This window comes from Carlito syrichta, unplaced genomic scaffold (genome assembly GCF_000164805.1).
Source record: "Carlito syrichta isolate Samal-C Ts95f unplaced genomic scaffold, Tarsius_syrichta-2.0.1 Scaffold288076, whole genome shotgun sequence".
Classification (NCBI taxonomy): domain Eukaryota; kingdom Metazoa; phylum Chordata; class Mammalia; order Primates; family Tarsiidae; genus Carlito; species Carlito syrichta.
Window position 1 is genome coordinate 1 of NW_007232172.1, and position 12255 is coordinate 12255.

The 12255-nt window shown below is 40.6% G+C and overlaps 1 protein-coding gene across 1 annotated transcript; it reads right to left on the bottom strand.

Annotated features, from left to right (window-relative positions):
• Window positions 1-1009: 1009 nt before the first annotated feature.
• LOC103255378 (alpha-protein kinase 1-like) lies at window positions 1010-7581 on the bottom strand (the record flags this gene model as incomplete). The annotated part of the gene is made up of 3 exons (XM_008053332.1): window positions 1010-1215; window positions 2773-2935; window positions 7428-7581. Coding segments are annotated over 3 exons (512 nt in total), but the record flags the coding sequence as incomplete, so codon positions are not given.
• Between the last annotated feature and the right edge of the window lie 4674 nt (window positions 7582-12255).

Sequence of the window (12255 nt, forward strand, 5' to 3'; positions counted from 1 at the left end):
AAAATCATGAATTTTCGCTGCAACCTGGATGGAACCTAGAGTCTATAATACTGAGTGACCTCTCACTAAAACAAATATCCGAATATCACATGTTCTCACTCATATAATGGACCTTGAACATCCAATGCAATACTATGAGAAAATGACTGATGGTACTGGGAAACTATGGGGGGGAGGGGGATGGGATTAACAGTAGCAAATATCTGTCGGGGGATGGGTAAACACTTCTTATCTACAGGGTGCCTGAATGAAACGTAATTGTACACCTAACCCTTAACTGTACCCCACAAAACCATAATAAAAAATACTGATTAATGAAAAAAAAAATTTTTTTTTGTATTCATTGAGCCAACGTTCTTATGAAGGGGGACAGATAAAAAACTATGTATAAGTAACTATGTATATGACAGAGTGATAAATACCATGGGGGAGGAATAGGAAAGATCTTGGGGTGGTTATGGAATCATTACTAGAAATATAATATATCTCCTTTGTCATTTACATTAAGCATATAGTGTTTGCTAGTAAGAATTCTGAATAACAAAATATCAGACAAATTGAAACAAAATAAAAATATTAATGTAGATTTTAAAAGAAATAAGATGCACAAACAAACAATTTTCTGTTCCATTGTGAAACCCAACATCATACTTTTAATAAGGATAAGGGACTGGAGAATAGGAAAAATAGAAAGAAGAGTTTGAAATATGAAAAAATATGCAATAATAAGAAATTGACATCATTCAAAGCTACTTGAGTAAAATTAAAAGAGTTGTTATGTATTTGCTCTGGAATTAAGCCCGACAGAATATGAGCCAGACCTTCTTACTGATTATGCAACACTTGTAGAAGTTTTAAGCATTTTTTTCTTTCAAGAATCATTTGTTACATTTAGTAAGATCAATTTATTTAATTCTAAATAGTAGCTCATACACCAATCTATTATATAATGATTAGTGAAGTTCATTACAAAACCTCACATTTACATAGAGTATTAAAAATAAAAAATAATTTCCAGTTTCACATACCTTGTAAATCAACCACAACATCTCTATGATTAGAAAACTCATAAGAAAAATGGCCATAAGCCAAGCCATATTCCGTGGCTTTGTATTCTGTTTTCACCACTTTTGTGTTATTTGATAATTTTACAAATTCTCCCAGTATGTAAGGTTCCACACTGATACACCCCTTTATTGTCTTGCCCTCTAAAATCTGAAAAACAGAAATGGTTAACAGTATAGCAGAGTGATAAAAGCCAGCGTCTGTGGACTTGGGTAGATCTTGGTTTGAACATGGGCTCTGCCACTTGGGAGCTTTGCTACATTGCTTCTCTACACTTCAATTTCCTTGTCTGTAAAGTTGGTATAATAGTAACTACTTTTTAGTCTTGTTAAGTGGCATATTTTAAACAAATAAAGCTAACCAGGTGTGGTGGTATATGTGTTGTCCTAGCTACTTGGGAGGCTGAAGCAGGAGAATCATTTGAGCCCTGAAGTTCAAGGCTGCAATGAGCTATGATCTCCCCACTGCACTCCAGCCTGGGTGACAATGTGAGACCTCGACTTTAAAAAAAAAAAAAAAAAAAAAAAAAAAAAAAAAAAAAAAAATTAAATGCATGTAAATTGCTTACCATTACAGGTGTCATATAATAGAGTCTAAAGTTATGATTATTTATATATCAAACTGCTCACTTATAAGTTAGGTCATGAAGTGAGTTTTCCTGGAAACTTGCTTACTAGGGCACACAACTAGGTCATACTCTGGGACTGTGGAGGGGAATATTAGTGCAAGCATTTCTGTGTAACACGATCTACTTTGTGGAGTTGTTTTACGGGTTAGCATTTGTAAAATGACTAGCACATAAATAAGTGACAATAAGAGAGTGCAAAATAGATGATAGCTATTACTGATAAATAAGAAAAGGTCTAAAAATGTCTGAAAAAATTATTGTAAGTATGAATGTACTAAGGATCTAATGTATTTGGAGGAGCAGGATATTCATGACCCAAACAAGAGAACCCTCAATGGTAATGTTTGCCTTTATCTCAGTAAAGAGAGCTTGATCTCAGTGGTTTCAAAAGCAGAGCTGCAATCCACAGGTAGAAGTAGGAGAAGGGTAGATTTGGGCCAAATCTAAGAACTTTCTAACAATTATAATTATTTGAAAGTAACAAGTAATAGAGTAGCAATGATGTTTTCTTATGAAACGTATTTTTACAGGTTTACTAAACTAAATGACGTTTTCTTACTAAAAGGTAATAGTAATGTTTTCTTACTAAATACCTATTGAAAGTAAAAGGGTAATAATGTAAATGTATTTGTAAACACTAAATGTATTTAAGCTGTGGCTTAAGAGTCACTTGGTTACAAGAGGTGAGGACCCTCAGAGGTAAAAGGGGGGATTTATGCATCCTGTTGAAGGAATAATTTGTACAGATATGATCTTTAGGGTCCTTTCTCTCTCAGAAAGGAGACAATCCAAAAGGCAAGTTTACAAAACAGGCTAACCTGACTAAGTGGGACCAGCTACCAGGGTCAACTGCTATCCAAGTGTGATTTGGAAGATCCAGATAATGAGCACAGGAAGTCATATTTATTGCATGTCTAAGCAGATGAAAGCAGGTGAAGTAGATGAGGAAGGCTGGAAACTGAGTCTGTTGGATTTTGCCAGAGCGACAGTAGTAGAGGTACACAAGTTGGTCATAGAAATCTAACATAATATATATTTTGGGGCCTGTTTAACCAAGCCCTCGATCCCTGTCATCTTACCAGTAATATTGTAGAGGGGACGTAGAATATCTGTGTCGGAATGTTCTGTTCGTACAGCCTCTTGTTAAATTCTGTCACGTAGTGCTGGGCAGTCATCTGCCGCTCCACATCAGTGAAGTGGTGCCAGAGACCCTTCTGTTCCTTATATTCTTTCCCAACATATCTGTGAATGGAGAAAATCCACACAACTATGGAGTAAGAGAGGAGAGCAAAAGATATATGTAAAAATGCTTGAAAGACGTCACTTTTTTTTGAGTTGGAGTCTCACTCCATTACCCAGGCTGGAGTGCAGTGGCACACTCACGGTCACCCCAGTGTCACCTGCTGGGTTCAGGCGATCCTTCCACCGCAGCCTTCCAAGTAGCCGGAACTACAGGTGCGCACTGCCAAGCTCGGCTAGTTTTCGATTTATTGTAGAGATGAGGTCTCGCCAAGTTGCCCAACTGGTCTCGAACCCGCAGGCTCAGGCAATCCACTCACCTTGGCCTCCCAAAGTGCTGGGATTACACCACACTCGGCTGAAAGATGTTACTCTTTATCTGCCTTAATCGAAAAGTAGTTTCAACTTGTGATTCAGATACTTTTTAATTAATTAATTAATTAATTTTGAGTTGGAGTCTCACTCTGTCGCCCAGACTGGGGTGCAGTGGCCGCTCCCAGCCACCGCAGCCTCACCGCAGCCTGACCGCAGCCTGTACCTGCTGGGCTCTGGCGATTCTTCCGCCTCAGCCTTCCAAGTAGCTGGAACTACAGGTGCGTGCCACTACGCCCGGCTAATTTTTTATTTACTGCAGAGATGAGGTCTCACCAAGTTGCCCAGGCAGATACTTTTTTAAAGAACCACCTGAACAATGGAACACAGTTCATGCTAGCTAACCCAGAATGATATTAGTTATAAAAGGAAAGTGTTCACTTCATGCAGTTTTCCAGGCCTCTGGTAAGATGAGGGGATTAGCACGCTGCATTGGCTGCGCATAGGCTTTGGAGTCAGATCTCTCACTTCCTGCAGTGGGCCTCGTGCAGGTTAATTAATCCATCGGATGTCTTCCTCTGTCCTTTCCTTTTATGATTACTTCATTCCTACAAGTACTTACTTTCCATCGACACTTGTTATGTAGTCCTATGCCAGTCCTAAGTGTTTTGAAGAGAGTGTGAGACATGATTTGTATACTCCAAAAGCTTAGAGCACAGTTGAGGTGGAAAGAAACAAGTCAATAAATGATAAAGTGTGAAAAGGAGCAAAACAGTAAGCACACACTTTACTGTAGTTTACACTTGCTATAAGCAGGTGTGAATTTATGAGTAATTTCACGTATACCCAGAGTGATCTCCAAGACTCAAAGGGAATTGTCTGAGACCTCAACCAGAGTAAACTCTCTCCAGAAACTTCTGAATTCAATAATTATAATGATAGAAATCAAGATAGCTGTGATTTTGGCCATTCAGACTCCTGAAGATCAGAAAGGAAATCTGCGGGTGGAGGCAGCATGGCATCAGGAAAGCAGCCTGCAGAGGGGCAGTTGTCATGGCAGGGATACTCACCCAGAGCTTCAGGCAGTTTTGCTACAGAAAAGCCCCAAGACCTGCAGAGGGTTTGAACTAATTCAGAACTTTGCAAACCGATGCCAGATGTGTTCACAAAAGAGCAGACCTGCAGGTGCTGGCTCTGAAGAATTTCCTTAACATGCTGTTAGAGGACCTCCAGCCCTGGGTATGGGATCATCAGTCCAGGAACAGAGGCCCATTCCTTTTCTCATATTATTTTTCATTTCCTTCCTCCCCTCTCCCCTCCTTCCTTCCTTCCCTCCCTCCCTCTCTTTCTCTTTCTTTCTTTCTTTCTTTCTCTCTCTCTCTCTCTCTCTCTCTCTCTCTCTCTTTCTTTCTTTCTTTCTTGTCAAAGTTTCACTCTGACACCCAGCCTTGAATGCAGTGGCAATCTCATGGCTACTGCGGCCTCAACTTGCTGAGTTCAGGTGACCCTTCTGCCTCAGTCTTCTAAGTAGCTGGAATTACAGGCATGCTCCATCAAGTTCAGCTAATTTTTTTGATTTATTGTAGAGACGATGTCTCGCCAGGTTACCCAGGCTGATCTTGAGCCCCCGGGCTTAGACAAGTGATAGAATTATGGGTTTAAGCCACTGTGCCTGGCCTGGATTATTTTTCCTTAACGAGGATTTGCTAGTGGTAAACAGTCACAGTTTTTTGTCCTTTTAATTTGCAAAGCCCTTTATTTCACCTTCCTCCAAGAAAGACAGTTTCACTAAGTATTTGACTTCCATTGTCATATACTGCGAAGTCAATTGCATGTCTAATTGACATTTCTTTGATGTCTTTGTGGATCATCTGTCTTTTTCTTTGACTTCTCTTAAGATTGTTTCTTTGTTCTTGATGCTCTGAAGTTTGACTACTGTTACCTAGGAGTGAATTTTTTTTTTTTCGAGTAGGCATCTCACTCTGTTGCCCAAGCTGGAGTGTTGTGGCACACTTATGGTCACCACAGCCTCTACCTGCTGGGCTTATGCAATCCTTCTGCCTCAGCCTTCCTGGTAGCTGGAACTACAGGCATGCACCACCACACCTGACTAGTTTTTTGATTTATTGTAGAGGCAAAGTCTTGCCAAGTTGTCCAGGCTGATTTTGAACCCCTGGGTCAAGCAATCTTCTCACCTCTGCCTCCCAAAATGCTGGGATTACAGGCGAACCACTGCACCCAGCAGGAGTGGATTTATAATTGCCGGCCTTACTTCCTTTTCTCCTTCCTTCTAACTTCCTTCCTCCTTTCCTTTCTGTCCTCCCTAGGATTCATTTTGATTCCTGTATTGTAAGATTTATATATTTTTGGCAATTCTGAAAAATTATAGAAATGATCTATTCAAATATTGCTTCTGTTGTATTTGCTGTGTTACTTTCTTTTGATCAGAAGTATGTTGAACCCTCCCTCTCCATTCTCCATGTCTATTATTCTGAATTTATTTTTCATTTCAGATCCTCCTATGAGGTATGCTGGCGTATTAGTTTCCTACGACTACTGTAACAAAGTGCCACAGACTGGGTGGTGTATGCACCAGAGATGGATTATTCCACAGTCTGTGTGGCATAAGCACCAGAAATGGATTCTTTCACCATTCTGAAGCCTGGAAGTCCAATATCAAAGTGCCGGCAGGGCCATGTTCCCTCTGAAAGTACTAAGGAAAAATCAGTTTTGGGCCTCACTCCTGGCTTCTGGTAGTTCCTCGCCTTGAGGTAGCATCACTACACTCTTCACATGGAATTCTCTCTGTGTCTATCTCCAAATTTTTCTTTTTATAAGGATACCAGTCATATTGAATTAGGAACCTGCCCGACTCCAGTGTGACTTCATCTTAACTACTTACATCTGCAATGACTCTATTTCAAAATAAGATCATAGTGTGAGGTTCAGGGAACTTCAGCATATGAATTTTAGGAGGACACAATTCAGTCCATAATACCAGTCTTTACGATTCAGTCCATAATACCAGACTTTACCACTCAGATTTGTGACTTTCAGCAATTCCTTAACATCTCTGCGACTCAGTTCCCTCATCTGAAAATGGGAATGATAATAGTAACTGATTCACAGGGTTTTATGAGGGTTAACCAAATTAGTATATAAATACTTAAAAAAGGGCCCAGCACCTGGTAAGTGCATTTACACATTTATTGATTATTATAATAATCAATTATAATAACATAATAGTAATCAATTATAATAATATAATAATCAGTAAATGTACTTTTCAAGAAATCTACTTTTACTGTTTACAGAGTCACCTAATTTCTCTCTCTCTTTCTATTTCTTACACTACTTGGATTTGGGCAAATAGCAGGGTAAGCTTTAAAGCAAATGTCTTGGCTTTTAGGACTTTAAAAATTCATAAATGGTGTAAAATTAGGTCTCAAACCCAGTGAGGAACACCTGTAGTTACTAAGTTTTCAGATGAGTTTTTGCTTAAAGTTCTCATAAGTAACGAAGGCCAAACAGAAAGCTTCCAGGCACTTGCTTCACTGGGATGGGCTTTTTAGAGTAACCTTCCCCTTGAGGAAGTGGTCATTCCTGAGTCCCTGCTTTGTGTGAGTGGTCGCTAAACTCATTCCCTTCTGCATGTGACTTTTGTCACTGGCTACACCCTCACCATATCCCTGCCCCACACTTCTAAGGAGGACCCCTAAAGACTTCAGTCATCACTTATGTTCCTGGTCATGCTCTGTCCCTGGCATCAAGATTTTCCTGCATTTTTTCAGGCATACCTATTTTTACTTAAAAGTGTGCCATTCATAGTTTAACTAGCCTCTTTGCCAGCAATTTTCGTGGGAGTGTTAAAGATTCTCTGGCTTGCTATGGGGTCAGAAACGCCATTTTTCTTATATGTACAATGTTGCTAATAATGTTTCCCTGAAGGACTTGAGATCGTGTATTGAAAACATCCAGTAATATAGCTGACATAATGTGGGTCCTCAGCACATGTAAGTACTATCAGTTAATTAATGATGAAAAGGAAGAGGAGTAGACCTCTGAGAACACACACTTTGGCCAATTTTTTTCTGCCCTTGCCAAAATCTCCTGTGTAATTACTTAACAAAAGGACAAAGTTAGTTCATATCCCATTAGTAATATAGATGTTTTTAAGCAATACCTCCCCAGAATTTCTTCTTGATGGAGATAATGAACCCAAAAAGCATTTCTTTGTCGGCCTTTCTTCTTCACAGTCAGGTAGTCTCCCAAATACACAGCAGTTTCCTGGGCTGTCCATAATTCAGATTTTTTGGAATATTTTAACAAAAGAGCAGCTGGAAAAAAGATAAGATGAAAATGGATCTTATTATCAAAAGGATGTTACAATTCATGAATAAAGTTGAAGTGACACAGGCTCTAAACCAGGTCATCTGAAATCTTCAACTTCTTTATACATTTTCTCAAATTTTGGCCTCTTCTATGACAACTACAGTATTACAAAAGATATTGAAGAATAATAAAAAGATAATGCTTTACAGATTACAACAAAGAATAGCCTTTGATTCATCAACTCTCTTGTTTGTGATGGCAAGGGGTATAGATAAGACCAGAGTTTCTATTATAAGAGTCATGGAAAATGAAGGGCTTTTAAAAAGTTTTAAACTGGAGAATCCCAGAGACTATCTTGAGACAAACAATATATACTGGCAACTTATTATCTGGAGATCCCAAATAATAGAGAACACTCACTACCTATGCCAGATCACACAGATAGAAAGAAACTAAATAATTGTACTCATTTTACCTGATGGGCTCCTGGCAGCTTCAGGGATCCTAGATTTCATATGTAAGTGCACCTTAATTTTCTCTTAATTGTTTTAAGTTGGGAAAGTTCAGAAATTACTTGAGAAAAGGTAGCTACTATACAAAGATGCAACTTAACTGAAAAAGGAAAAGATAAGAGGAGAAAGTAAGGGTAGTCGCTGCCTTAAAGAAAGAAAGAACAGTGCTAAGTAAGAAAGCAACCTTTATGCTACTTATCCATATTGAAAGAAATTATTTAGGGCATACTCATGTAATTTATGAGGTCACAATGAGGAAAATACTTAAAAAAAAAGACACTGTAAGAAATGTAAATAGAAGATGGCGATGGCATAGGCAGGACCCTGAGATTCCCCGAAAGTGAGTTCCCAAAAAGACTCTTACTTTCCTTCCCCCACCACCCTCCTGTCCACCTCCAGCCACACCTGTCTGAGGCCTGGAGACCCTCGGACCCATGCAAGCCCGGCTATTGAGGCCTCTCAACTGCTACTGCTCCACTATTGGCGGCCCCAGACCCGGCCGTGTGGAGATCCCAGCTCCCTCCCCAGCTACAACATCTCACCTGGCGGCCCTGGGATACTGCCTTGTGGAGATCTGGGTTCCCTTGCTGGCTACACTGATCTGCCCGGCACTCAGCCACTGCCAGCTCTCTCTCTCTCTGACTGGGCACCCAATCCAGGGGGCCTGGTGCTCACTCCTCAGAGTTCCAGCTTTCCACCCTGGGTTCTGGGCCTCCACCCAGCCCTATTTCAAGCTGCCATCACCCAGGGAGGCTCTAGGTGCCTGTTCCTCAGAGATACAGCTCCATTCCTGCCCTGTGTGGGACCCAAAGCTGCTGTCACCACTCACCACCTGCCCTTTGAAGCTCCGGTCCCCACTCTGGCTGAGGCACCCAGTGTGGGACCCTGTAGATGTATAAGGGAACAGTATATCTTAAGGTGGTGCTGATCAGTCACTCTCAGCTCCAGAAGAGGGAATTCCCAGCTCCCTCCTCCAATCCAGGACCCTGGCAGCACACCAGATCCAACGCACAGCTGTGTTGCTGATCCCACAACCCATCATAGTGGATAACCCATAGACCCAGGTGAGTGGAGAGAAAGGATGGGTGGAGAGAAAGGATTGTTGAAAGAGGAGCTGCCCACCTCAGTCATTTTCTAGGCAGAGATTTGCATTGCCCCGCCCACCTACGAGCAGCCTCCACCTTGGTTTCTAAGGTAATGTCGCTAAACAGGAGATGAAAACCCCTCCCCCATGCTGAATCAGATACAGGCAACTCAGACCAGATGCAGACTTCTCAGGCAGCAAACCAGGGAAACCAATCCAAGCTTGGAATAATTCTATCTGCCTGCAATGAAAGCAAAGGGGAGAGGCTAGAGATCAGAGCTGAAGAGACTTTAGACACTCAGGAAAGATTCCAGAGCTAGTCTGGTTTCTTATTTTGATTTCTGATTTCATTGTTTTGACTGTTTGTTTTGTTCACTTTTGTTTGCTTTTTGATTTAGACTTCCTGTTTGTCTTGGGGAAAAACGCATCAAAAGGCATGATTTTATTGGACTGTCTTTATATGATTACCAGTATGCTTTAGGGAATTTTGTTTGTGTGTCTGTTTTTCACTCTTTTCTGGCCTTGTGTCTCTTTTTCACTCATTAGTTGGTATGTATATCTGTTTTCCCTCTCACATTTCTCTCTCTCTAACTTCCTCCTGACCCCCCTTCTTCCATTATTTTCCTTTTTGGTACTTCATTTTGTTCCAGGGAGCAAATCTAAACCCTGCTGCACGGAGAGATTGTAAGGCAGTGGGAAATGGGTTCCAGTGTGCCCATACACCTGTTGGTGGATACTGGGATCTGCAGATAGATTAAGAATCACAGCTTCCCCTCAATTAAACCTCAAAACTGCAAAAAGTATAGTCCCACAGTCCAGCCTCAAAAGTGAAAAAAGCCAGAGAACCCTCATAAGGAAGAACAGAAAATTGAACAAAAGAAGTAAAAGCAACCCCACCTTCCATGAAAAGCAGAATTAAAGAAGGGTAGGGAAAGGGGGAGAGAGAAAAAAATCTAAACAAATGAAGAAAACTCAAAAGAAGGATATGGGTCTCTCCCAGACCCCTGTGAGGGCAGACACTGAGAAAATTGACTTCGGAATGCAAACAATGAAGAGCCCCCAGAATGACTGGTCTCAAACTACAAACCTAGATATCAAGACATTAATGGAGAGATTAAAAATAATTGAGAAGAGACAAGAAGAAATTAGAAAGGAGTTGATAGCTGAGATAACAGTAGTAAAGAATACTGTGAATGAAATAAATAACAAACTGATAAGCATGGAAAGCAGAATTAGTCAAGCAGAAGAAAGAATCTTAGAGCTTGAGGACAAAATATAGAACTAACCCAAACTGTCAAAAACATAGAAAAGAAGCTTAAAAAGACAGAACAAAACCTTCAAGAGATAAGCAATTACTTCAAGAGACCAAACCTAAGACTAATTGGAGTTCCTGAAAAAGAAAGAGAGAAAGAGGTCACCCTGGAACAAACATTTCATGAGATTATTGAGGAAAACTTCCCTCATCTCACCAGTGATGTGAAAATTCAAACATAAGAGATTCAGAGAACCCCTGCAAGACAACAAATGAGAAGACCAACTCCCAGACACATAATTTGCCTAAACAAAGTAGGTATAAAAGAAAAAATCCTAAAGGCAGCAAGAGAAAAAGGCCAGATCACCTACCATGGAAAATCAATTAGAATAGCAGCAGATTTATCTACAGAAACCCTGCAGGCTAGGAGAGCTTGGAGCCCTGTCTTCAAAGTTCTAAAAGATAAACCATTTCAACCAAGAATAAACTACCCAGCCAAGCTCAGCTTCATCAGTGAGGGAGAATTAAAATCTTTCCCAGACATCCAGTCCCTAAGAACTTATGCTGCCACCAGACCACCTGTACAAGAAACACTTAAGAAAGTACTAAACACAGAAGAAAAGGGAAAAAAAACAACAACATTCTTCACAAGAGTACAGGAAAAAGAGTAAAACATACAAGAACCAACCCCAAAACCAAAGAAAGACAGCAAACAAAGAGGAACAACAACAACAACTCAATAAGAACCTTATGATAGCGATCAACTCTCACATTTCAATAATTAGCCTGAATGTGAATGGACTAAATGCACCACTGAAAAGACACAGAATGGCAAAATGGATAAAATATCACCAGGCAACAGTATATTGCCTTCAAGAGACCCATCTCACTAGAAAGAACACTCACAGATTCAAAGTAAGAGGATGGGAAACTAAATTTCAGGTGAACGGAATACAAAAGACAGGAGGAGTCATGATCCTAATTTCAGACAAAATACCCTTTAAGCTATCAAAAATTAAAAAAGAGAAGGCCAGTAAATAATGATAAAAGGTTCATTCCATCAACAGGAAATATTTATCCTAAACATATATACATCCAACATAGGAGTGCCAACTTTCATAAAGCAGCTTCTAGGAAAACCCAAAAAAGATATTGACTCTACACCACTGCCGCTGCCGTCGCTGTCGCCACTGCTGCCGCAGCCTCTGGGAGGGGTAGCACATCACACCACCTGGCCCGAGGAGATCCACAACAAACCGCTTCAGGGAAGATCTGCTGGGATTGCTGCCACCTATCCTGCGTCCGAGACTGTCCTGCCCCTGGCGTGGGGCTCCTGTTGCCGGCTCAGGGGCAGGCAGCCATCTTGTTCCTGTCCGGCCCCACCCCCTCTGGGGCGAGCAGATGAGATAGCACCACCTGCTGGCGATTCAAGGTAACAACACCGAAATGGGAGAAACAAGCTTGATAAAGACATAGACCAAACTGCTGAAGGAAGGTTAATCTGAACTGTCCTTCACAGCAGATCAGGGGCAATTGACTCTAACTGCAAACTAATTTACCAGCTTGAAAAGAAAACTAGAAATCAGACCTGAAAGGACATTGGACTTAAACGAAATGTCTCAGAGTGTGCTTCATTGATTCTATCAGTTTAATGACTTAATTCCATTCCTACTGTATTGTTCCCTTTTTTCTTTTTTCCTTTTCCTTTTCTTCTCTTTTCTTCTCTCTGTAAACCATATCTTTGTATAGAGGAACAGCACACTAACAAGGTGGTTGGTTAGCTTGTATATTGGCATCACTATATTGTTTGATTTTTGTTTGTATGAGAGTT